This window comes from Mesocricetus auratus, unplaced genomic scaffold (assembly GCF_017639785.1).
Source record: "Mesocricetus auratus isolate SY011 unplaced genomic scaffold, BCM_Maur_2.0 Super-Scaffold_15014, whole genome shotgun sequence".
Classification (NCBI taxonomy): domain Eukaryota; kingdom Metazoa; phylum Chordata; class Mammalia; order Rodentia; family Cricetidae; genus Mesocricetus; species Mesocricetus auratus.
In genome coordinates this window covers 18,311,908-18,339,607 of record NW_024429186.1, presented here as the reverse complement: position 1 = coordinate 18,339,607, position 27,700 = coordinate 18,311,908, and the positions used below count along the sequence as shown (strand labels likewise).

The 27,700-nt window shown below is 47.6% G+C and overlaps 1 protein-coding gene across 5 annotated transcripts in view; it reads right to left on the bottom strand.

The window, feature by feature from the left end:
- Nucleotides 1-27,700, bottom strand: part of Ttc7b (tetratricopeptide repeat domain 7B) — a 204,623-nt gene that overhangs the window by 163,095 nt on the left and 13,828 nt on the right. For 4 of the 5 annotated variants that reach the window (XM_040742629.1, XM_040742631.1, XM_040742630.1 and 1 more), the window contains exons 2-3: nt 18,125-18,279; nt 12,638-12,806 (exon numbers count right to left, since the gene is read on the bottom strand). In XM_040742629.1, the coding sequence (XP_040598563.1) occupies nt 12,638-12,806; nt 18,125-18,279 (324 nt within the window). Of the gene's footprint in view, nt 1-12,637; nt 12,807-18,124; nt 18,280-27,700 lie in introns of those variants that run through there. The other variant, XM_040742633.1, reaches the window with a different exon arrangement.

Below are 27,700 nucleotides of genomic sequence, written 5' to 3'. Positions count from 1 at the left end.
GAGCAGCAATTAGATGTGGTGTCCTAGCTGGGATGAACTTCTCAGAACGGTCCCTTCTTTAACAAGGTAACAGGGCAGGTAGGACGGCCAGCCAGTAAAAGCAGCTAAGACTGAGCCTGCTGGCCTGAGTTTGATCCCTGCACGTTATTCTCTGACCCCCACAAACGAGCACACACATACATGCATGCACAAAGGTACTAGATAAACATGTAAACTTTAAAGTTTTAAAAATAATTCAGAACAGGCACCTCTGCAGACTTTTACTTCGAGTTCTGTCCTCGACCCTTCTATGGACTCTGTGAATTCCTGCTGCCTCCAAAAGGAAAACCAATGAGAAATCAACTGACACAAACAACATAAAATGTGAATGTAGGTCAGCGGCAGTAAAAGGACTCGTGCTCTTCTTACAGCATCTAAATATAAACAGGAAGCTCTGACCAGCAATGTGAGATGCATGGTCCATTCCATAGTGTGCAGCCTCCTACCACAGACATGACCTCTGCAGTGGGGATGGCGGGGAGACAGAGGGGAGGGACAGCTTGCTAGTTCTCCACTCCATCAAGGCCAGGCAGCTTCCCGCCCACAGGCCCCTTCTCCACAGCTGGGCTTCCCACCACAGCAAAGTCGGCACACAGGAGCTCTGCAGTGACCGATCCACTTCTGCCAGCCATACCCAGCACACATCTACTTTTTTTTTTTTTTTTTTTTTTTTTGGGTTTTTTCGAGACAGGGTTTCTCTGTGGCTTTGGAGGCTGTCCTGGAACTCGCTTGGTAGTCCAGGCTGGTCTCGAACTCACAGAGATCCGCCTGCCTCTGCCTCCCGAGTGCTGGGATTAAAGGCGTGCGCCACCAACGCCCGGCCACATCTACTTTTCTGTAAACTGTTTTTCATCACCCAAAGTGATCTCAAAGCTTCAAATGCAGAGAAGCGTTTCTCAAAGGAAAACAATGGTCCTGTTCCCTTGGGAAATAGGGAGACACAAGCATGTTGGGGTGTAGGCTGTGCACAGGGTCTCATAGGGTATTAGCAGGGCCCATCCTGATTCCTGACCCAAAAAGCTTTCTACTTCAGTAGCTGCTTGGGACACAGCCCCCAACAGACCCGAGAACTGTCTGCTCCACAGCTCTGGGAACTCACCTAGAAGGTCATGGTCATTTGCAAACATGCAATTCCTAAAGCTTGAGATTCCATCTCTTCAAAGACTGTCAAGAAACTCTTGGCTTCCACATGGGCATCCTTATTACCTAGGATTTTCTACCCAGAAAGATACAGGGCACAATTCCTGCTAATGCTCCACTACCCTAGTACATACTTCCTTTCTCTTTTCAAAGGGCCCTTGTAAACTCTGAGTCTCTGCTGAAGCTGTCCCCAGGGCACTGATATCAGCCCAAGATGGGTGGATAATCCTGGGTGTGACCCAGCTGCACAAAGACAGGACTGTGAGCCCCAGACCGTCCTCACTAAGTTCAGCTTTCTCCTGGCATCTCTGAATTCCAGGTTAATAACACAACTATCCTGATCTCTGAGACTACAGATGCCAAGTTGGCCTGGTGGACGCTGTGTCTGTCTGCCTTGTGGCAGGGCAGGAACCATGAGGTGCTAAGACACAAGTGACAAGCAGATACTAGCAAGCAGTGGGTGTGGGACACACCTGGAAGGGAGCGACTATGCGTTTAAGACAGTGGTTCTTGTCTGGGCCTTGACAGGGCTCCTGCGACCCCTGGTGGCAGCTGCCAACACACTGCAATAAAAAGTCCTGATCCTGATAGGCGCAGTCCCAAGTCAGAGCTTTCAGTTGATCGACTTGCTATGGAATTCTGGGCTCTAGGCTTTTAATGTGTCCAGAGCTCCAAAGTGCCCCCAGTGTCCTTAAATAAAGAAGCCGGAGGACTGGCTGCGCTGTTTAGGAAAGGCTGTCTTTCCATGACCTCCTGCAGGGTCTACATTGGCTATAAGAGCCTTTGTTCAGTGCACCTCACAGCAACCAGGACCAGCCTCTCTGTCAGTCAGGGCCTGCAATCTCACAGGGAAACAACAATGAGGAGGCAGACTGATGGATCTGCACCTGCCAACCCTCTAAAATGGGGACTCTATCCATGTCTGTCTCTAGAGTAGCAAAGATCAAGGGGGATAAGCAAAAGTGTTAGACCATGTCTAGAAGACATCTTCCATGCTGTGATCACCAGGAATTTAGTACTACAACCCAGACCTGGGATGCACTAGTCCCTACATAACCCGAGGCCGCCTGTCTTGGGAGCTGCGGTATGTTCTACACAGCAGTTGCCACTTCTGCTGGTCACTGTTCAGGGCACTGGGCAGGGACAGCCAGCCAAAGTGGGACTCAGCTTCCTGCTCTGCACCCTCCCCAGAACACTACAGACAGCTACACTCGGTGCCTCCCTGCAACACCCTCATTTTCCACAGAACGGTCTGTGCTCTGCTTCCACCCCAACAGAGCTGAAAGCTTCCCAAATATGGGTGTGTGTGTGTGTGTGTGTGTGTGTGTGTGTGTGTGTGTGTGTTCTTCTTCCTCTTCATTTCCAAAGCATATGAATATCTGGGGAAAGAGAATGAGCACTAGACATGGTTTAGCAGCCAAAGGAGACTAAGAGGGATTGTGACCAAGCAAGGCCTGCACTCAGGATCCAGTTAGTCAAAACACAAGAGCCAGGTCAGGCGATAGTCCACACAGACCAGCTCTGTACAAGCCCAGGGCCCTAGGAGATCCTAGAAGGATGAAGCTGACTCCCAAGAGCAGAGTCCCGAGTGAGTAGCACACAATGCAGGAGTCCCCTGCGTTGCACAGGCCCTTTAGCCAAGCAGGCTGAGAGGAGTCCATACACCCCAAGGTGAGTGTGGGCAGCAGAGGGGCTCCAAACAGGATGATGGGCTTCAAAGCGTGCCCAAAACCACATCAATGTCCATCTAAAGTAGACAGGATTTCAAACACACAGAAAACTTCCTTCTGATTAAGCAACCGGTGTCTATGTGAGTAGAGCTCTTCACCAGCTGTGCACCCTGCAAGCCAGGGCAGGGCTTTAATGACCAGTCTCGTGCAGGCACCTATGTGGCAGACTATCCTTGTTGCCAGTGCTTGGGGCAAGGCGAGAAGTTTAGACATGACATAGCCTCAAGGCCCAGCCTAGAGCCCATGTATTTGCTGATTCCATGAATTAATTAATTATACAATCTACTTGGAGAGAGGCAAGTGGCAGATGTGAAATAATTAAACAAAAGCTGAGTGCCAACCGCGATTGTACTAACTATTAATAGAGGTGGGATCTGAGGAAGGCGGGGCGGAGTCTACATGCAAGAATGGTGCCACTGAGGCTGGACCCAGCTCAGGGTAACAGAATCCGGCCAAGCTGGAGGAAGACAAACCCGGTTAGGGAGTAGGCAAGGAAGAGGTGAGGCAGCTGAGTGGGCAGGCAGGCAGTCTGGAGAAAAGGGTAGGTGGACACCAGACTGGCCATCTGCGAGCTACAGTCCACCAATCTGCAAACACAACATGTGCCTACATTTAGCAGAAAACTTACGAAGAACCTAAACTCCGAGCAAAGGAAAAAGATGACTTTTTTGAAAATCTCACTTTTCCACGGTCCAGTTTATATTTTAGTTTGACTTGACATTCGGGTCACATGGGAAAAAGTCCATGTCACTCAGACACCTCCTTCCCTAGACCTGAGCCCTACAGATAACCCTGTAACTTCCTGGGGCACCAGCTCAGTCCTTACTCTCCTCTTTCCCTGTGGTCCTCTGTATTCACCCTACTGTATATGCAGGAGAATCCTCTAATCCTAACCAATAAACTAGTAGCCTAGAAACCTTTCAGGCCAAGCAGGTTCCCAGGGCAGCACTCCCGGTTGATCAGAGTTCATCATTTCAACTCCAGCCCTGCATGTCCTTGCAGTCCAGGGAACAGCTCTTCCCGTGATGCTCAGCGACTTCAGTCATTCCCTGCCCTTCCTTCTCCCCACTCACGTGCCTCCCTAGCCCCTTACACACACGCGAGCGCTCGCGCGCGCATGCACGCACACACACACACAACACACACACATACACACACAAACACACACACACAGAGTGTGTCCCCACCACCTGCCGAGTCTCTTTCAAATGCCTTTCAGTGTCTTTCAAAGGCATGTCTGTCCTGGCCTTGGTGCACCCCTGTGTACTTGGAATCTAGGCTTTAGCTGTAGTGCCGGTATCTGTCAGGACCAATGAGGACAGAGGAAGCATGCTAGTGCTTTGGAAGGAAGGGGAATTAATGTTTATAACTGTCTGTATAAGAGATGAAAGATGAAGGAGAAAAGTAACATGGTTACCACCACAGATCCAGCGTCAGCAGGAAGCTGCCACCATCACAGAGGAGGAGGTAGAGTTGAGAGAGCCTGAAGCTGGGGTCATCGCATGGGAGTTAAAAGAGAGGGGAGTTTTCATTTGTCAGGAGCTGGACATAACATGATGTTTCTCTCACCCTACCTGATGCCTTCCAGCAGTGCCTCCTGGTGGCCAAAGCAGGCAAAAATCAACTGACCAGCCCAGGGAATCAGCAGAAGCCAGAGCCTCTGAGATACAGAACACAGATGAGGGGCCCAGGGCCAGCTCACAGTCTCCCAAAACCCTTCTCCCCTACAGTCTTTAATTCCTTCCTATCTACACTCTGCACTAGAAAGATGTTATTACTTATACATTCATGCAAGCCCTTCTTCCTGCTTAAATTTTGCCAATAGCTGGCAGCTTCCTGGCAAGAGAAGAAGCAGAATTTATCCACTGGACTGACGCTGTCAACCAACTGCATATACAGGAAGTGCTGTTTGCTTTGACCAAGATGTGTACTGAGTCGGCTTAATAACATGGGGCAAGTCACTACTCAAGTTATTCCTGAAAGATGAAGTCAGAGAATTCTCTAAGCAGTCAGCCCTGAAAGCGGAACCAGCTAAAAAGAATCATGGTTGTTCGTCACTACTGAGTAGCTCAGCACTCCTCTGTAAAGACACCATACAGCTGGTGCCATATAGCTGGATGGTGCATAGCTTTAGTTCCACCTACTCAGGAGGCTGAGGCAGGAGGATTGAAAATTCAAGGCATGCTTGGGCAACAGAGTGAGACTGTCTCCAAAAGAAAGTCAAAACAAGCAGAACACCCCCACAACAAACACTCATATGACAACAGATGCCACATATAGAACAATGTGGAGCGTGGGTAAAGGCTTTATATCTTGTTTCTACGAAGAAAACCCCAGGCACATAGGAATGTCTAAAACAGAAGTAACGCCAAGAAGCCCTAGTTGGAGGGCATGCTTCACCAAGCCATTTTCTGATGTCAGCGTCTTCACCACAAGGGTCAAGCTCAGCACACAGTCAGCACATGTGTCCTGCAGGAATGCAGATGTGGAAATTCTTGAAAAGAGTAACACACCAAACCCAGCCACACAGAAAACGACCAGACACCATGACCAAATGGGAGGCATCCCAGGAATATAAGATTGATCTAACATGGAAATCACCACACTAAAAGAATGAAGCACAAAAATTACGTGACCTTCATAACAGGGAAAAAAGCACCATGGATTCTCTAGCACACATAAGATATTTCTAAAAATCCTGTAAACTAGAAATAGAAGAGAACTCCTTGGAGTTGATAAAATAAAAAATGAGAACTCAATAGGTAACCTGAACTGAATCATAAAAGACAGAACACTTCCCCCATGATAACAACACCAGCTCTGGTCAACTTCCATTTGACACCATTAGTGAGAAGGTACTGGAAGGACCAGCCTGTGCAACTATGCGACACAGGAACAAAGGAAGAAGTGAAACTATCTGTCTGCAGATGTCATTATATAGGAAACACTAAAATAATCCTTTAAAAAACTATTAGAGATAATAGAATGCAGCTGGGTTCTGGAATATGAAATAAACACAAGAAAACCAGCTGCATTTCAATGGCAATGAGCAATCTCAAAATGAAATCAGAGAAACCAATCCTACTTATAGTAATATAAAAAAGAATAAAATGCTTAGAATAAAATGTTTAAAGGGAATATAAGATATACTAAAAAAAACCTAGATAATATTTTTAAGTGAAAAAAGGAATTCCACATTCATGGATTAGAAGATAACAACACTGTCCAAATTCACCTACGGATTTAACATCGCCCCAGTCAAAACTTGTCCTGCACTAATTTACAATCTGTCTTAAAGTTTATGTGGAGATGTAAGGAATCAAAAGAGCTGAGACAACCTTGAGGAAGAAAAACAAATCAGAAGACTGCCCAAGTTCAAAGCTTATCACAGGGCTACAGGGTTGATGACAGACAGTACAAAGGACAGTGGAGTTCAGAGATGAGCGATCACAATTATGCTCAACAATAAGGATGAGGAGACAATTCAATGGGAAAATGGTCTTCTTAACAATGGCTCTAAAACAACAGGAACTCCAATGCAAAAGAATGAATTTGGACCCTTATAAAAATTAATTCACAACGGAGTTGTGAGACCTAAGTTTATGAGTTAACACCACAAAGTTCTTTGTAGAATAAAAAAAGGAATAAACCTTCCACACCTTAATTAGGCAAGGATTTCCAGATACAAAACCAAAACCATAAAGACACTGAGCTTAATGAGAACTCAGCTTCTCAAAGGACACTGCTGGGAAGAACTACCACTATTACTCTGCTCCAGGAACACGGTAACAACACATTGCAACACCCATAGACCAGAGAAGCTTCGTCTTGAAGTATGTGCTGTTAACATAGAGACCCAAGACTGGGCAGTGTGAAAGCTCAGGGTGAGAGCCTTTAGCCCTAAATGGGATGGATGTTTATATCAGACTCCTCTCCTCAAGGCTCAGGAGTCTAAGCAGAAGAAGAGGTGGGAAGATTCTAAGAGCCAGGAGAAGGTGGATGACTCCAAGGAAACAGTGTCATGCACAAACAACAGGACTGGTACACACATGAATTCACAGAGACAGTGATGGCACACAGAAGACCTGCAAATTAGACAAAATCCCATCACGGAGGAGGGGAAGAGAGCACAAAATCTCACTCCTAACAAAGGAGCTATTTGCAACTGATGGCTATTGGTAAGGGAGAAATCACATGTGTACAGGTGAAAATCCTTTGGAAAACAGTTTTCAGTTCCTCAAAATGGGAAACTCAGAGGTACCCCATGACCCAAGGACGGGCACACACGGCAAATGTGTGTGCAAATCTATACACAGCTATCCATAGCAGCATTATTCTTTTTAAAGATTTTCAATTACACACAAATAATACATAGATGTAATGAAACTCAAGCTGTCAGGACTGTGTGCAAGTACTTTTGCCCACTGGGACAGCTCATTGGCCCTAGGTTTTTGCCTTTAAGGAACAAATTTATTGATAGGTAACTCATATGTTTTGTCATGAAATTCAAGTTTGAAAAGTATACAATGTAACGGTTTTTAGTATATTTGGAGTTATATAACCAGTACCACAATTGATTTTAGAAAATTTTATCACCTCTCAGAAGAAACGTATTAGATAGCAACTACCTCCCAGTACACAATCCATTCAACACCCATAGTCAACTGCTATACATTATGTCTATAGATTTACTTATTCCAGAGATTTTATATAAGTTAAATTTACAATAAGTTTTTAGTGTCTGACTTCTTTGATGTAGCATGCTTCCAAGATTCTTAGATATTAGAGCATGTATCATTCTTTTGTATGGCTGGATAATATTCCATAGTGAGACTTGTTTTTGTTAGTCTTTTTAGTTGGTGGGCATGGGTTGTTTATACTTTTTGGCTACGAAAAATAATACTGTAAAAGAAAAAGAAAAGTAATACTATTGGACCTACAAGATGGTCCAGCAGGTAAGGGCATTTGCCACTAAACCCGACAGCCTGAGTTCAGTCCCCAGAACCCATGTAGGGAAAGCAATGAACCCTGCATATTCCCCTCAACCTCAACACGTATGCTGAGGTATGCACACATACAAACACACACAAAATATTTTTTAAGCTATAAAAACTATTCTGGGAAGATGGTGGAACAGAAATTTGTCTTCCAACTTAGGGACAGGCATGATTTGCCTGTCACAGTGCTGGCCACATGGAGAAGGCTGGCGCTCACATTGAAGGCAGACAGGTCGTACCACTCAGCTCTCCACTGCCGTAACAAACACCTGAGGAGATGGACTCAAAGGAGGGCAGGCTTCTCCGAGCCCACAGATGCAGAGGTTTCACCTGGTCCCACCACATGGCCTGTGTTGAACTATGACACCATGTGGAAAGGGCACAGTGAGCTGAGATGGAAGGAGGCAGGGACACGGTGACCTTTCCAGAGGCCCTCCGGAATCCTCGGCCTTCCTTCCTTCCCCCCTTCCTTCCTTTTGAAGGCTGTCCCGAAACTAGCTCTTGTATACCAGGCTGGTCTCAAACTCACAGAGATTCCCCCTGCTTCTGCCTCCCGAGTGCTGGGATTAAAGAAGTGTGACACCAGCGAACCTCGTTTTTCTAACCACCAGGCCCCAGCTCTTAATCTCCATTATCTCCCAACATAGCTCTACCAGCTTGGGTACAGGCTTCACCACACCAGCCTGGGAGGACATTTCATATTCAAATCCTAACACAAACCCGGTCACTCTGTAGAACAATCTAGAAATCCTTCTCTTTTGACACCGACCCTCTACTTCCGGGAACTTCCTATGGAAACTATGAGGGACAAACACAAAGACCACAGTTTGTGGAGAAAGCTAGCTAGTACCACAGAATGGGCCCCTGGCTCCTGGTTGGCAGGGGAAGTCAGAGCAGAGGAGCCCAGCCCAAGGATATTTCCCCTCCCCTGCAATCCCTCCTCACCAGCGTCTCTAGCCCACTCCAGAGGAAGAGTTGCAGGGAACCATGGGAATTTTTGCTCCTGAAGAAACTCTCTTGAACTGACTGCATATCCCAACACGGAAGGCCTTCTGTGATGAAACCATTAATGCAGGCTGCTCCAAGTCAGTCCTGGACAAGACTAACGAGGTTCAGGGCACACATCCAGGTCCCGCCCCCAAGCAACCCTGTTTGGATACCTCTCCAGCTGCCCTGTGCACTGACACCCTCTTCCCTAAGCAGCTCTTCAGGTCTCATCATCAGGTAGGCTGTCCCTAGGGTGTTCTGTCCAGCAGAGCCAGGAAGTATAGCCAAAGGCAGCAGTGTGTTCGTGCCAATGAGCCAGCCTCTCTCTAGCCCCTAACTGCACGCTCCTCCGGTTGTCAGGTGCATCCACTCAAGGTCAAGTCCAAGGGACACCGGAACAGAAACAAGCAATCCTTGCTCCTCTGCCAGAGGTGTGCTGAGTGCTTTTTGTGCACCCCTCCCCCAACCCTCTGCTACATCCTCTAGGAATGAGAAAACTGAACCAGCAAGCCACGCCTTGTCCACAATCCTTGGACTGCAAGACCCTCTGAGTAAGAGCAGAGACGTCAGACTCAGGCACAGTGAGAAGCCAATGGAGGGGTTCTACAAAGCCCCCAGCACAGCATGCTTTCTCTACCTAGGACAGAAGTCACAGAGCTAAGGAGAAAAGTTTCTCATCAAGAATTCTCCTTGGGCAGAAAAACTGTAAGAGTCAGAGAATCTGGGAGTTGGCTGTGAGACTGTGTCTCCCAGTAAAGTCAGAAGCTACACTCATAAAATGTGTTCCACATGACTGCCTCAGTATCCCATGGGCCATGGATGTCACTCTTACCAATCTTACCCAGCCCCCTCTCATCTCTACATTTGGAATTGTGGCCCACAGAGAACCGACCCTGGCTTCTGATTCTCAGTAAGCAAGGGCTAGCATTCTCTGGCTGGAGGACGAGCTTCCAGCTGTGGGTTCAATGACATTTGCTGTCCCTGGAAAGCCCTGTTCAAGCAAGGCCCTGTGACATCATAACACACGTAGAAAGTGTGCTGATAACTCTGCCTACAGTGTGTGCAGGGAGCACAGAAAAGATAAAGGTTGAAGGCGTGCCTACCCACGGGGTACCTGTCAGTTCCAGCCTGACTAGACAGCTCTTCCTCCCTTTCCAAAGGAGACAGGAAAGCAGAGAGCTGTGTGCTTCTGATTTTAAGACAGTAATAATCAACTCCGACAGAATAAACTCACCGCAGGAGGCCTCATGCCAGCAAAGCAATTCTGATGTAAGGGTAGTCCACACACTAATAGATCCAGACTCCTGAGTAAGAGCTCTCCCTTGAAGAATCTCTAGGATCTCAGTGAAGAAAGTGTCTCAAGAGCTCCCCCAGAGAGCTGACCTGTCTTTGGACGTCTCCATGAATTAATTAGGTGGGCAAGGTATTTGCGACTGCCACATCCAGACCCTTCCCATCTCTCCACTAATACTTCTTAAATTTTTTTCATTTTATTCTATCCTTCTCTGTGTATGAGTGTTTTGCCTGTGTATATGTATGTATGTGCACCATGTACATGCCTACTAATGGTTATGAGCCACCATGTGGGTGCTGGGAATCAAACCCAGGTCCTCTGCAAGAACAGCAAGAGCTCTTAACCACTGAGCCATCTCTCCAACCTTGCTAACATTCCTATTGTACTGTGTGTACAATAGGTAACATTTTAAGATACAGAGATAGATAGATTTTTATATAGAGATAGAGAGACAGATGGACAGATAGAGAATTTTATATAGAGGCAGAGAGACAGATGGACAGATAGAAAGATAGATAGAGAATTTTATATAGAGGTAGAGAGACAGATGGACACATAGAGAGATAGAGAATTTTACATGATCCTTATAACCCAAGGAGACTTCGACAAGTGGGGAAACTGGGGTACAAGAGCTATAACACTTCCACCCAAACACTGCCAGCGTGTGGCAGGGGCAGCACAGGCCCAAGCAGATGGCTGAGAGCTGGTGCTCACACTAGCATTGCGCATGGCCTCTCACCAGCTCTCCAGGCTCTCAGAATCCATGTCCTTCAAGACTGCCGCTGTTTCCTCTAGGCCAAGTGACCATTCACTGACCCACTACATATGTGACTCTGTACATGCTGCAGATGTCAGAAAGGCTCATTGGGTAGCCAAGGTCTCAAGAGTCAGTGTCAGCCCTGTACCTAAGTGCCCACTGCTAAGCACATTATTACTTAGGGCCAAACTCAGGGACCACAAGACTGAGCAGGCAATGCCCTGTAGACAGACAACCTTCACTCTTCATCTTAAAACTAAGAAAAAAAAACCCAAACCCCTGAACTCTGATGCTAAGAAGGCCCAAAGTCACCCAATAGCCCTAGCCAACAAGCCAATTCCTGGCTACAACCCACCAGGTCCCAGGCTGGTCAGGTAACTGGAAATTACCTAAGGAAGATTTGCTCATTCTACAGTATTGTTCCTGGTGTGGAGGGACATACATGCATGTGTGCTTGCACACACAGCTAGCTCTAGCAGCCTAAGGCCTGTGAGGAGGTGGAGTGCACCACGTGGCTCAGCCCTAGTTCCTTAGACATAGGCAAACAAAGACAGGCGTTCTCTGGACCTGGGAGACAGCCTCGAAGGACCATGCCCATTAAACGCCTGAGTGGCCTGTCAAGAGCGGTGTATCTTTTCCCAAGCCACAGGGACATTTAGATAATTAGATGAACCCAGCAGTTCTGGAGGCCCCAGAGAGAACTGGGTGAGGCCATCAAGCCTGTCACAAATCTCTTCAGAAGCACACCTTGGACTGAGGCCTCGTTCAGTGCTGTATGGGATGGGTGAGGTAGACACTGGACCAGCGGCAGCCCCACATCTCTGCAGATGGCAGTTCCCTGCTGCTGTGCAGCCACAGAGTCAGGCGCATGTGTACTGGGAGGGCGGGTGGCTGGGCAGGGAGAAGCTTCATGCTGCCTGTTTATGAGTGCTGTGGCCTTGGGAAGCCCAGATCTGAGCGTCCCTCTGTCTGGAAGCATCCCTAGTCCTGCCAGTCCAGAGAACCTTCTACTTCTGAAAGGCCTCACTCAGCCTTGTCACACGGGTTTCTTGTCTGGGCTGACATGAAAGCATCATGTATTGAGCACTGAGTAGGTGTCAGCTGCCATAGCAAGTGCTTTCTGTTCATGATTTGGCCTCCTCCTCATAACCGTATGACACAGATATGACAGAGGAGGGATTGGCAGCTTGGTGATATCTCCGGCCAGACAGCATGCACACTGCCTTCATCTTTCTCCTCACGGGACTGCAGCCTCTCACACAGACTGCAAGCTGCTTTGCAGCAGGAAGGAGCAGCTACACTTTGTTTGCCCCTTGAATGCACACCCATCAGAGGACTGTTACAGGGATGTCTATGGATTCATCAACCAGCCTTAATTAGCCCAAATGTAACACTAACAAATAACAAGGTTGGCCAGGTGGCCAGATGGCCATATGAAGTGAATTCCTGTATATGTTGTGCAGCCACTTAATTACCAAAAACCCACTGCAGAGAGTACAGTATTTAGAAACTCCACCAAAATGTGAAAACTACAGAACTGAGGCTCTGAGGAAGCAAGGGGTAATGGGCTTAATGTCAGCCAGCATGTGCAGTAGGCCTGACCCTGGTGTCCTTGTTGGGAATGGCCAAGTTAATCACCAGCCAAGAGCACAAAGGCCAAACAGGGGCCGGGGGGAAAGCACGTAGTCCTCACCTTTGGTAGCATAGGCCTCAGCGATCATCCGCAGTCTGTAGGGAGGTACGGCTGTCAGCGGCAAGTCATCGAGGCCCACTCGGGCATAGATGTTCAGGGCTTCTTTATAATCTCCTTCCACATAATTCAACTTGGCCATGATCAGATTGGATTCTTGTAGGAATTCTGACTAGAAGGAAAAACACAGAAAAAAAGTTTCCTACAATATTACATGCAATGTTCCCTAGGGCCCTGCCACTTGCTGCAGGAAACCCCACAGAGTCTCCCAGGAAAACTTGAATGCTTGCACATAACACTAGGAGTCACAATAGCCCAAAGTATAAGCAACCCAAGTGTCAATCAAAACACGAGATAGTCATAAAGTAATTACTGTCATAAAGAAAAAATGAATTACCGATACACATTACAACATGGACAACTCCGTAGAGCATACCAAGTGAACAAGAAGTCACAAAAGGCCATATGACATAGTGATCCCCATTGGTAAGAAAAGTCAGAAGGGTTGAATTCACAGAATCATCACTATGAGTGTGCCTGCGGAGTAGGAGGTGACTACTAAGGACTATGGGCTTTCTTTTTGAGGTAATGAAAGAAAAGTTGATGGTTACACAACTTCATGAATATGTTAAAAGTCTCTCAACTGTATACTCTGAGCAGTAGTCAGGCCAGTATGCGACTTATACCTCAACTAAGCTATGAGAAAGCGAAACCAACTAAAGCCCTGCAGCTCTCTGAAGGCCTGGGCTGGACTGAGGAGGAAGCAGGCTTCCAGGGCAAAGTAGAGAATGTGAACATTATCCCAAAAGAGGGAGGTGCCTGACACCCAGGTGGTCCTGCTCAGGGTGGTGGAGTTAACCCAAGACGGAACCCAAACCACACAGGTCAAGATTTCCAAAGGGTGTAAAACAGGATTCCCCATGAAGCTGATCATGACTGGAAAGCTGAGGTTACTGGCAAGCGTCCCCTTCTTGGGGCTGAGGGCTGTGACAGTTAAGGGGTCCCCTCCCACCCCTCACCATTACCTACCAATCTCATCTTCTGCCTGCCTCTCCTACATCCTACCAGCCAAAGAGAGAGGAAGTGCCTAGCTACCTAGATAAAGCAACAACCCTTGTTCTCTCCCAGGACTTGTTCTTGAACTTAGCAATCCAAGGCTAAACTCTAGAAACACAGAGCCTGTAGCTTCGGTGGATTGGATGACAGAACACATATGACCACACAGAGCAGAGCAGCTGTGCCGGCTAGATGACTTCCAGGCAATTCTCAGAAGGGAACAGAGGCACCAGGCTGCCCTGAGAAGATGAGAGGGTGAGTCATGGGGGTCAATGGTAGCAAAAGGCATCAGGAGTGGCCCAATCGAGACATAACTGTGTAAGAACTCAGAAGCTTATTTGAAGACAAAGACTAAAGCAGACTTGAGAAGGGAGAGAAGGGTACAAAGAAGCCTCCCGGCACAGGGGCCCTCCACCATAGAAAGGTTTCCTAGGGAATCCTCTGGTACTTTCCTCAGACCTCTGGAACTCATGTTTAATGGGGACAGAGGTTCTGTTTAAGAAGATGAAAGGGTTGTGGCTGTACCATTTACTGCCACTGAGCTATACACCTACAAATGGTAAAACAAGAAGGAATTTTATGCAACATGTAGGGAGCTGAAGGGCCATCTGAATCAGCTTGAAGGAGATGACAAGTCCAGAGGCACAGACGGTCTGGGAGGACCCACAGCATTGTACAGTAAGCAAACACCCCAGCCCGGCCAAGGTCACTGAGCTTCCCTGCTGTGGGAAGAAGAGCCCAGCACAGAGCCAGGGCTGCCCTGCTCATCACAAGTGGATTTCCTGTCCTCTGACTTCTGGCCCCGATCTCTCTGGCTGCATTGCTCTGCTCTTTCTACGTCTTGAGTCCCTGGAGACACAATGGACTTATGGTCAAAGAAAGTAGCTTCACTTTAGCCAGTGAACAGAGAACACATCCAAGAAAAATCTGTGCAGCTCTAGAACATTCTTTACAAGTCGGGGGAAGGCACAAACCAGCAACTGGAGAGAACTGCAGTGGAAGCCGTGAGGTACCGGGAAAGGACAGGTGCCTGGTGCAGTAAGGTACAGTTTTAAAGACCCTCCACATCCAAGCCTCGGGACAATCCTGACAGACAGTAAGTTCAGAGATGCTGAGGAACTTCCCAAGATCACACCAACTCTGGAATTGCAACATGAAATTCAACGTTATTACCATGCTGGGCTGCAGAGTATGGAGAGCAGGCACGTGAAACAAATGGCTAGCTTTGCCAGAAGATGGTAAGGGGTTAGGAAAAGAAAGGAGCTAGATGTATCCTCTTAATACCTCCACAACACTGGGTTTGACTGGCTGTCTCATGTCCCGGGGACCCACTGTTCCTCTACCTTCTCCTGCTGACCAGCACCCACCACCAAAGTCACCAGGAGCCCCCTGATTAGGAAAAGATGCCAGGTAGATAATGGTACCCTGACTGAGAGCTGAGGTCCAGCACAGGTCACAAGTTAGCTAGTGAAGACCAGCTTTTTTTAAAAAAGATTTATTTATTACATATACAGTGTTCTGTTTACATGTCAAAAGAGGGCACCAGATTGAATTATAGATGTGGTTGCTGGGAATTGAACTCAGGACCTCTGGAAGAGCAGTCAGTGCTCTTAACCTCTGAGCCATCTCTCCAGCCCGAAGACCAGCTTTTATGGCTCCATTGCCACAGTGTGTCCTTGATCACCGGGGTGCCCTATGTGACAATAAAGCCTTTGAGATAGCCTCTACAGCCATGCTCACGCAGCAGACGACCATGAAGACTGTTTACTCTGAGAAGCTTCCAGAGCCCATCACACAGAATGCTTGTGCCAACATTGTCCAAGACCTGTTGCAACAGGGCAGAGGAGGCAGGCAGACGACAGAGAAACAACAGCTCAGAATGCAGGATCGCAGCCTGAAGCAGCCAGGAACTTGGAGGGTCCGAAGGGATCATCTCAAAAAGCCCACTCCAGACCTACCAAAACTGAGTCAGAGACAGAAGGCAACCCCCAAGGTCACACAGCAAGCTGACAGGAAGCACAAGTTTCCAATCTAGAATTCCAAAAGAATATGGCCTCAAGGTTAGAGATTGCTCAGTGGTTAAGAGCATTTGTTGCTCCTGTGAAGGACCTGGGTTCAATTCCCAGGACGCATATGGTGGCTCACAACTTTCCGGAACTCTAGTTCCAGGTGTTTTGGCACTCTCTTCTGACCTCTGGGGATATCAGGCACACACGTGTTGCACAGACATACATGTAGGCAAAGCACCCATACATGTAAAAAAAGGAGAGGTGTGCACAACAGACAAGTGTAAACGCCAGGAGGCAGCCCAGGAGAATTCTGGGACAGGAAGAAAAAGATGAAGGCAACTTATCAGATAAAAGAAAATAGAAATCATATCTTCCAAAGTTCCCCAGAAACTACTGTCCTCAGTGGAAAACATATTCCCGGACAGACAGAGAGAGCATAAGATGAGCAGGCTGGAGGAGGGGCCATCAGCTAAGCCAGTGAGACAGGATCTAGGATGCCCAGGAGCCAAGCCTCCAGGCACACCTGTGTGTGCTATATTTAGCATCTGGGCATGCCTGAGGGATTAGCTGAGGTGGGATCTGACTCTGTATACAAAGGAGAAAGCTGCCTGAACACAAGCGTCCATGAGTTCTGCTTTTTTTTTTTTCAGTTTAAATTTAGATAAGAAACAAGGTTGCTTCACAAGTGAGTTCCAGATCCCTCTCCCTTTCCCTCCCCTCCTCCTATGCCCTCTCCTCTCAACCCCCCATTATCCCCTCATTTCCCCAGGGAGGGTGAGGCCCTCCATGGGGGTGTCAATAGTCTGTCATTTAATATAGGGCAGGGCCTACACCCTCCCCCAAGAGTTCAGGGTGAATACTGATCTACTGCCCAAGGCTCAATAGATTACCTAGGCCTCCTCACTGACACCCACATTCAGGGGGTCTTGATCAGTCCCATGCTGGATTCCCAGGCTGGGATTCAAGAGTTAACCTTTGTCATGTCAGCTGTTTCTGGGGGTTAAACCAGCCCAGTCGTAATAACTTTGGTCATCAGTCCTCCCTCTCTGTTACTAGATTTCTCGAGTTCAGCACAGTGCTTAGCCATGGGAGTCTGCCTCTTCTTCCATCAGCCACTGAATGAAGGTTCTGTTTCCCAGACTCTCTGGCCATGGGATTGTAGGCTGGCACTCCCCAGATCTATGTCTAAAATCCATATATGAGAGAGTACATGCCATGTTTCTCTTTTTGTGACTGCGTTACCTCAGGATGGTTTCTTCTAGTGTCATCCATTTGCCTGCAAATCTCAGGAATCCATTGTTTTTTTTCTGCTGAATAGTACTCCATTGTGTGAATGTACCACATTTTCTCTATCCACTCTTCAGTTGAGGGGCATCTAGGTTGCTTCCAAGTTCTGGCTATTACAAATAATGCTGCTATGAACATAGTGGAACAGACATCTTTGTTGTATGAATGGGCATCTTTTGGATATATGCCTAAGAGTGGAGTTGCTAGATCTTGTGGTAGTTGGGCTGGAGAGATGGCTCAAAGGATAAGAGCACTGACTGCTCTTCCAGAGGTTGTGAGTTCAACTCCCAGCAACCACATGGTGGCTCACAACTATCTATAATGAGTTCTGCTTTCTGATGGTGGATGTGACCGGCTGCTTCAGCTCCTCCTGCGTTCTTTGGCTTCTCTCCCTTGAGAGACAGCACCCTCTCCCCCGAGTTACCTTTGCTGGGGTATTTTATCACACCACTAGGAAAAGAAACTAATACATTGAGAGTAATAGCGGGGAGTGGCAGGGGCAGGACTCTAGGGGAGGAGGAGCAGGGCAAGCAAGGAGAGCCCATCGTTGTGAAAGGCAAAGCAGGCGGCCAGGTTCACAGGAAGCAAGCAAGGAGAAATGTGTGCGAAGGGACAGACGAGCAATGAAGAGAGAGAAACGGAAGATGGAGGGGCAGTGCCTGAGATGGCCTGGACCAGGAGGTAGGGAAGGGGTTGCCAAGGGTGGGGGAGGTTCCTGGCTCCCTCCCACGATGAAGCAACACCTGGCTATTGGCATCAGCTTTGGCCACAGGGCATGTGACATTCATTAACCACGTGATTTAAGTAAGAAGCTATGTATGAATATTGAATTATGATTAATAATGAGACTTTGTTTCAAGTACCTGGGGAGAAATGATCCCCTCATTCAGAAGGATGTGTCACTGTAGACTCTCATGGGAGACCCCTACTGAGCTGGAAGCCCCACAGGCCAGGCAGGAAGCCTAGGGTGGATGTACTGACCACGCATGGGGTGTCTGCTGAAGACAACCCCAGCACTGCCCAGACGAGCTCCAAACATACCCCGCTCACCATGCCCTTTCCCAAGCCACACACTGTCCCCAGGAGACGATGGCAGCACCACCCACCACCCCTTCTTGGTCCCAGAGGCCCACAGTACCTTGAGGTTCCCTCGGTCCAGGGCAGCAGTCAGGTGCTTGCGCACTTCACTGAGCTGGGGTCTGGGGCCCCGGGGACTGGCTCCCTGCCGCAGGGGCTTCTCCTTCAAGTGTTGCTCCAGCTTCGACTCCCCCAGGAGAAGTTCAGCCATATCATCTGCAAAGCCAAGCGAGATGATAAATGGGAGCAAGAAATGGCCCGTGAGTCTGGAAAGCCCAAGGATCCAAGTTCCTCGAGAGGCTCTTCCAGAACCCTACAACCTAAGACTGTGGTCTATGTGAGGGAGGGATTGCTCCTTAGCAAGGACCATTGCAGCAGTGTTGGCTCAAACACCCAGTCATTCCTCTACCACATATTTACCAACTCCAGAAAGATGGCTACATTTTAACATGGAGAATAAAGTTTAGAAAGGAGAAAAATTCTTCTGTGATAGTAAAAATATAATGATCTTAAACACACAGGATCCAGTGGGATCTACTTCCAAGAGAAGAGCAGTGAAATTCCTTGCCAAAGTCTGTGGCCTTGAGTATGGACAGTGAACCTGGGAACACCTTCCTAGTCAGAGTCTAAGAGCTTTGTGTCGAGTTGACCTGAACGACATCTCTCTAAAAACCACCACTACATAGCCCTGCCTCTGAGGAATCATTGTAGAAGTTTAGCTCATAAAAGTATATACAATGGGGCTGGAGAGATGGCTCAGTGGTTAAGAGCACTGGCTGCTCTTCCAGAGGACCTAGGTTCAATTCCCAGAACCCACATGGCAGCTCACAACTGTCTGTAACTCCAGTTCCAGGGGACCCAACGTTCTCACACAGACACACATGCAGGTAAAACGCCAATGTACAGAATGTTAAAAAAAAAAAAAGTAGTTATGATCTCCATGCCATGCTGGTAGTTAATTTGCATTAAGAAGAATCCAGTACAGCTCATTGGAACCCACACATCCAGACTGTTCTGGATGAACAACTCATACACTAACCTGACAGACAGACACAGGTATACTAAAAATACTCAACCAGTTTGAAAAGGTTTAGAAGGACCCTATTACTAGCTGGGTCTAGGAAACCTCAGCTTGGTCTAGTGGTTACAGTGGACTTTATGTTGGTTTTTGGTCAACAGTCTGGTGATAAAATGGAGAACAGCTTTACCTATACTGCATAAATTTACAATTAAAACAGTCACCCACTAAAATCTGGGTGACCAGCTGAGCAGCCCAGTGCATATCATCTTTGCATCAGTCCACCTAAACTGCAGGAGCAGCAAGGCTTGGCACTGCTCTGACTGTGTCCTAGTGACAAGACTAGAGTCCTAGGAGGAGCCAGATAACCCCAGAGCACAGCTAAGCTCGGTTCTTAGGCATAGAATTCCTTAGATGTTTGTAAAGAAAGCAAATTTGTTGTAACATAAAATCAGGTGGCCTACAGCAGCTTCTACTGCCAGAAGAGAAGTTATGTCCTCAGAGTGAACGGGGACACAGAGGTTAGCTGGTGCAGACAGCAACAGCTGATGCAGTAGGTGGGTAGGAGAGAACCTGAAGCAGGGAAAGCTGTTTTCAGTCTTCTAGAACTTCACAAGGACAGCACATCTCAACGGAAGCTGGCTACATGGCAAGCTGTCAATATCTACCCATGACTAGTGGATGTCATAAGAGTGTGTGACCTCTGTAGAATGTGTGACCACTGTAGAAGCCTGTCTCAATATTCATCTTATCTATGTCTAGGACCCCATAAAGATGCCTAAAATAATTATCAACAAGAATATGTGAGTAACAAAATTGGGGATATATTTACATTTTTATCTTTATATTTTAAATTATGTACACTGAACAGTCTTTTATTAATCTGTTTTTAAAATTCCCTGGTGTAGGCTGTCCTGGAACCTGTGATCCTTCTACTCAGCTTCCAAGTGCTGGGATCGCATGAGTACTGGTGTGCAACAGGCCAGGGGTACCAGTGTGCCACAGGCCAGGCAGAGCTCAGTGGTTTTCATTTTGTTTTTGTTTTCTCATTTGGTTTTTCAAGATAGGGTTTTGTTGTATAGCCTTTGCTGTCCTGGAACTAGCTCTGTAGACCAGGCTGGCCTCGAACTCACAGAGATCCACCTGCCTCTGCCTCCCGAGTGCTGGGATTAAAGGTGTGTGCCATCACCACCAGTCCTTTTTTTATTTTTTAGACAGGGTCTTAACATGTAACACTGGCTATCCTGGGACTCACTGTATAGACCAATCTAGTCTTGTCTTGAACTCAAACTCACAAAGATCTGCCTGCCTTTGCTTTGAGAGTGCTGGGATTAAGGCAGGTACCTCATTTTATGTTGTTTATAGGGGGAAATGGAAGTTGTTCTTAAGCAGTTTCTATGTTAGGATATTTATCAACCACAATGATAAGACTATTGATCATCAATCCATGCCAACCTTTTCCTGTCTACTTTGTTTGCTTTTGCAGTACTGAAAATCAAATCCTGGGCCTCAGGCACGCTAAACAAGTTCTACTGGTCGTGGCGGGGTGGGAGGGGGAAGGTAAGGGATGGGAGAGGGTTAAAACAGACCAAGACATTCTGGGCCCTAAATTTAATCTCAGATTGGTACTCTGACTCTGCATCGACATCTCAAGAATCCTGAGAAAGCCTGATGTCCACCTGAACTGATGACTCCTCCCATGACTTCCCCACAACCCCACCCATCTGCCCACTTTCCTGCTACAGGACCTGAAGCAGAATTCTCAGACCCAGACAGCAGATAAGGAGCCAGCTACCTGTTCTCACTATGGGACCTTAGACAGCATCAGTCCCGTGTGTAAAATGAGAGCCACAGGTCAGGGAGATAACAGGCCTAGACGGGAGAACCCAGCAGGAAAGGCATCAGGATGAGGGATGGCACACTCTGCACCAGAGCCAAGGACAGGAAGGACAGAGAACAAAGTGTCTGGAGAAAAGAGCAGGTGTGTAAGCTCAGAACAAGGCTGATGCATCAGGTTGGGAAAGAACAGGAGACAATGTGACAGTCAAAGCCTTAAAGTGTCTCCACACAGGTCAGCAGAGCCCTAGTGTCGGGCATCCTGGAGATGCCACCATTACTATTCCTTGAAGAGTCCAGTAAGATCCTACCAATGCAACTACCCTTTCTAGGTCCCTAGTGCTATGTGCTTGCAAGTGGCAACAGCACGGCCACCACGCTGGCTCTCCTCTCTAGACACCCGCTGTCTCAGAGCACCAGGTGGGGGCCAGAGAGAAGGGCAGAGCAGCAGCTGAAGCCACTGCTCTTGTGACCTTCCTTACAGTGTCCTAACATGTCAAGGAAGAAGCAGGCTTCCACTGAGGGGCACTCTCTGACCACACCTGGCCAACAAATGCTTATGGCCTAACTTTAAGTTTAGCATGATAACCAAAAGAACTCCTGAATGTTTTTCCCTCTCTGGGCTCATTTTTAATTTGCCAAGCAAATCATGCTTTCTTTGTCCTCATCCTCTCAGCCAGGAGAACAGAGAATTACAGACATCAAGAGATCTTGTCAAAATACCTTTCAAAGACAAAACTCAGTCCTAATACTGGTGGGTCCTGGGTGGTCAGACCCATGCTTCATGGACACTGCCTGTACCTGTCAGGGTCCCGTGGGTCCCCAGTTTACAATCTGCCACCAAGAAAACAGGTAGCCATCACTAAACCAGCTCTTATTGCCAGAAATATCTGTCTACATGCTGGGACAATGAGGCAAGAAAGAAGAAAGGCACCCCAAGCCACGGGAATATTAATTTCAGGTGGATTAAAGGATTAAGTATAAAAGACCAATCAGACTTGCACTCCCACAAGTTTGCCTCATCTGGCTTAGTCACAAAAGCAACACAGAAGATAGGGAAACTGGCAGCACAGAGCCCTGAGAGCCAGCTAATGACATGGAGCTGCCCTCAATTCCCACTTATGACTCAGGAGCTCAGGCCTGCCTTTAGCACCTTCCTGCTCCTGCATGCAATCACCAGAGCACAAGAGAGAGCACGGGTGCTGTCTCCCAGATGCACAGGGAGCAGCCAGCAGGCAAAGTGGCCAGGCCTGTGGTTTCCATGACAGAGAAATCCAGTAGCACCAGATGGAGGCAAGGTTCAGCTTTAGACAGCCTGGGACCTGAGTCCAGGCTTATTAGCTGTATAGGACTGACAAGTCACTTAATCTCTCTTAGCTTCAGCTTCCTCAGCTGGCAATTGTAAGGCTCACACAAGATATGCAATGCATATAGCATGCAGCAGGTGCTAAGTAACACCAGCTACTAAAAATTATCTTTTCTTGAAGGACCCATGATGTCCCAGAATAGTGATATTGATACTATAGGGTCTCAAAGCTCTGTAAGACACATTCCCTATGCTACAGGAGTCTGCAAGACCCAGAGTAAAGGAACACTGGGTACCACTAACAGCCTAGTCATACCAAGCTCTTACTAAGCACAGAGCCATGTGCCAAGAAGCAATTCTTAAAAGCAACATTAAGGTGTGAGGCTATCACTGTCACCATCTCACACAGTGAACCAGACAGGAGAGAGAAAGCAGCATGACCAAGGTCACAGTTTCCCCTGGAGCTGGTTTCTGACACCCACCATCTCTCCAACACGCCGTCACAAACCACATGGACCTTGGCTAGAGTCCCTGTCACAAACATCTAATTCTAGGCAATGGTGACCACTGTTCACAGCGGTGAGTACCTCCTGAAGCAAGCCATCAAGTGTCAAGGTGCAGTAATAATTTCCTGTAATTCAGGAAATATCTGATTGTATAAGTGTTAGTTGGAAGATGTAGAAATGTGTCTAAATAACTCATCCCCTCTTCCTTCAGCCTAATCATGGTTTTCTATGTAACCATAATGAAGAACATGCCTTGTTCCAAACTGGTCCCAAAATCGCCTTGAAAACAGTTTGAAACTAAAAAACAAAAATTTCACCAGGTTCTTGTGGAGTGCTATAGTTTATATCTGGAGTATTTTCTTTTCTTTTTGTTTTTGTTTTATTTTGTTGATTTTAGAGACAAGGTTTCTCTGTGTAGGCCTGGCTGTCCTGGGACTTGCTCTGTAGACCAGACTGGTCTTGAACCAGAGATCCAACAGATGGGATTAAAGGGGTGCACCACCACTGCCCAGCTAATCTGGAGTCTGTGGCTTAAAGCCTCAGCAGGAGTGTGCCACAATTGGAAGGTAATAGGTCATTGAGGAGGTGGTGCCTAGTGAAAGGCTATCAGCTTATTGATGCCTGTCCTGAGAGGGAATTATGGAACTCTGTCCCTTCCTCTTGCTTTGACTTCCTGGCCCTGAGGTCAGTAGTTTTGTCCATCATATATTCCTGACATTGCCATCCAGTACCATAGCAGAAGCCAAAGCAATGAAATCACCCAATCTTGAATTGGATCCTCTAGACCCATAAGCTAAATAAGGCTTTTCCCATATAAATTATCTCTAGAATTTGTTATTATTGCCATGTTTTATAGTGATGGGAAGCTAATAGAAAGCTGGTACCAAGAGTAGGGTTGCTGATTGTAGCTACTTCAGTCTCCATCCCATACCACTTGAGTCCTGAGGTTTGAGGCTGGACAGGTGTTTTTGGAATCCCCTCCTGTCGTATCTGGTCTGACTCTCAGAGGATCACAGTGAGGAGGGGGTGTGAGGGCCTGAGTCAGGCTGGTGTGAGGGAGGACTCCAGTAACCCAAACAGAGCTACCAGCTGAGATAAACAGAAACCATTAGCAAGGCCCCTGGCAGAAGAGAGAGCAGGCATTTGCCTTGGTGGACCCAGGGCCCCGGTTCAGCTCTAAACAGAAAACCTGAAAGTCCTATGCCTGCCAGCACAGCTCACGTCTGCGGCACCTGGCTCTTCGGTCCCCCGGGGAAGGTAGGGCTGCAGCCTTTGCCTTCCTCACAGCAGCACCCTGGCAGGACAAGCAGCTGGTATGCAGGGATCAGATACTAGAAACCAAAAACCTCCAGGTTTCTTCTCTGTTTTAGGGAGCCCTTGAGGCTAACACAAAAATCCCAGCCCTCAGTTCACTTAGCTCCATTCAAGCCATTCCTGGCGTGGCTGTGACCCAAGAGGAAAAACAAACCTCTATTCGAGAAGAGCCGGTTCCTCAGCACCCCTTTATCACACAGCAAAGACAGTGTCGAGCTGAGTCCATCCCCACTAGTCTGGCTTTTTACCAGTGACAGGTAACAGAACAGCATCTGTAGGACCCATAATCCCTAACTCCTAGGAATACTGACAAGACACATCAAGTAGTGCTGACGGGAATGTAAACCGAATGAGTGTATCCAGGGCAATCAGCAATTTGTATACAGTACTTTATGTACCTTTGTATACAGTACTTTATGTATCTTTGTATACAGTACTTTATGTATCTTTGTATACAATACTTTATCTACCTCTGTATACAATACTTTATCTACCTTTGCATATAATACTTTATGTTCCTTTGCATACAATACTTTATGTATCTTTGTATAAAATACTTTATCTACCTTTGTATACAGTACTTTATGTTCCTTTGCATATAGTACTTTATGCTCCTTTGTATACAGTATTTTATATATAGTATTTTATGTACCTGTACCATCTGACCCAAATTCTAGGTCTAGGAACTTTCCCCATAGAAGTTTCTAGCACAAATGCGCAATAAAGAGACAATTTCCTATACCCAGCCTACCTGAGATGCTAAAGGACAGGAAACAATACATAGGGACCTGATGAATTAAGATGTGTCTGTTCAATGCAACTCAAGATATCCATTAAACAATTAAACAGATGGAATTATTTAAGCACATGCATGTGTTCACCTTTCTCTGACCAACAGGACAGACGGCATGAGCTGTGATGTACACAGACCCTTAGAAAAGGGCTGACTCACTTCCTCTTACTTCTGCTCTCTGTGGTCACCAGGACTTGCTTGGGCCTGTGCACATCTGACCCAGATCAGCCACTGAAGGCCACATGAAACACAGTGGAGATGTCTGAGCCAGGACTTGATGCACAAGAGCCCATCCGAGAGTCGAGAGCAGGTCGCAGAAGCATGAGCACTGGTGAACCCGGAACCCCAAGCATCCAGAGTGGCTACTGTAAGGCACTGTGTTTCCAGCTGGTTTGTTACATTGTAAGAACTAATAGTCTCAAAGACAGGAGGTTAAAAAAGCAAAATACAAAAGAAGGTTTATAGAATGTCATTACTGTGTGGAAGGAGGAGGAAGAAGAATGGATGGATGGATGGATGGATGGATGGATGGATGGATGGATGGATGGATGGATGGATGGATGCATGAATGAATGGCTCTGTGGGTAAAGCACTTGCCATGCAAGCCAAACATCCTGGGTTCAATTTCTGGGATGGATGGAAAGGTAGAAAAAGAAAACCAACCCCAAAGTTGTCCTTTTACCTTCATACAAATAAATAAGATGTGAAATATGCATACGGGCAAGCTGCTTTGAGACGGCCCCACACTGTCCCACGAGTGCTGTGCTGGTAAAATGCTGTGAGAAGGCAGGCAGCATGGGAGGAACAGTCATTTCACACTACAGAAGGCCTTTCGCTTACAGTGGTAAATGTAATAATTCTCAACTTCAGAATGACGCAAAGCAAAAATCAGTGTCTGGGTTGTGGATATCTTTTCCAGGTTTACTAACAATATAGTAGGAGACTCACTCAGTGACAGTAACTGGGGGTGTCTTCCTCAGACTGAGTGTCAGGTCAGGGAAAGTCTCCATGGAGAGGGCTCTTGAGGGAATGACGACACAGAGTGAGGAACGCAAAGACCTCTGGGGAGGGCATTCCAGAGAGGGGAGGTCTCAAGGGGCATGGTCTAGGACCAGCTAGAAAACTGTGCAGTCAGAGCAGAGGGCAGCACTGGGGCTGGCAGACACGACCGAGAGCGGCATGCATTCTCAGTGCCAAAGCCTTGGAGGGTGTAAGTAGTGAGTGACATTCTGACTCAAGTGTCTGAAAGTCCCTCCATCTGCTGTGTGAGGAGTGGACTCAGCAGAGAAACAAGGACAGAAATAAATTACTACAGTATTCAGGTGAGAGGCGACAGCAAGTTGGACAAGAGGGAGGTAGGAAACAGTGAAGAAAGTGAGGAACAGACCGAGTGTGAATGTAATTCAGAGGCACAGCAAAGCAGGCTTACTCCTGGACTCAGTTGGTGATATGGCCCCAACAAGTCCAAGCCCTGATCTCAGGAAGGTGTGCGTGTGCGTTTTCTGTGTCAAAGGGGACTCCGCACGGGTGACTGTGAAGGGCCTGGAGGTGGAAGAATTGTCTGGATTGTGTGTGTGGTCACCGCGTGCCCTAAAGAGTGAGGAGAGGGTAGGAGCCACACAGCATACACAGGCTACAGACCGGGCCGAGGAGGGACACAGGTCCTGCCCTCCCTCCCCCAGAGCTCCAGAAAGATCACGATGACCTTGGTTAACCAATGTGGCCCGGGTTTCATTTCCTCACCTTCACAGAGCTAAGAGGATACAATGTGGGGTGATTTGTTGCAGCAGCCTGGAAGTGAGAAGGAGAGGTACCAAAGATGAAGGTGCAGACCTCGGGATGGGCAGTGGCACCACAGCACCATTTACTGAAGCAGAGAAATGAAGCCAAGTTCAACTCGCACTGACATTCATTTTCAGGACCAAAGGTAGAGGAGACTAAGGGGAAATGCCTAGGAAGAAAAATCAGGACATGTCTGCTACAGAAATCAAAATTAGACCTGTAGGAAAAGCATTCTAGGGAGGAGACGTCTCAGCAGGAGTCCATAGGGTGTGGTCTAGTGCTTCTGGAAAGAGGCCAGGCGGGCAACAAAGGCTGGACCATCAAGTGAGGCGAGCATGCAGGCATAGCCATTACTTTCAGCAACATGGCATCGACACGAGAGGGGTAGCCTTTGTGGAACTAGTGGTGCTGAGGCCAAGGACACTCTGTATCAGGCAGTGATTGCTGGAAAATGGGGCAGAGAGCAGGGACACTGAACGGGACTGCTGCGGCTGGGACTAACAATGCCTTGAGAGGAAAGCACGGCCCCGGAATGTGCTGAGGGCACAGTCTCAGAGAAGCAGAGAGAATGGCGAAGCAGCACAGGCCTGAGGTGAGGGAATAAGGGCAGAGTCGTGAGCAGAGGTGATCGGATGCTGCCTTTGAGGGAGCTGAAGCCCAAAGCGGCAGCAGGAGGGAAGCTGACAGAGGTGGTTGTGGGGCAGGGAGCTTCCCTGCTTAAGTATGAGGTAAGCTCATGAGATGAGAGAGACGGACACGTCTGCCTCGGAAGGGGAACGCACAAACCTACAGGAGAGCAATGACGCCTGCATGCAGTGACCAGCCGCGTGGCAGCAAGCCCGGCCTGGACAGGCAGAGGGAGTCTGACCAGGAGGCACCAAGAAGCAGATCAAGAAAGGCACACACCTCTCCCACAGAAGAGGGATTTGTTGTTTAAAACGTAAGACACACCATGTCACCCTCTTCCCCAAGGTGCGCACTAGCCTGTCCCCTCAGTACTCAATCTATCTTTGCGCTAACACTAGTGCTTGGCACACAGTAGGTGTTCAGTAAGTACTTCTGAAATCAATTAATGCACATGT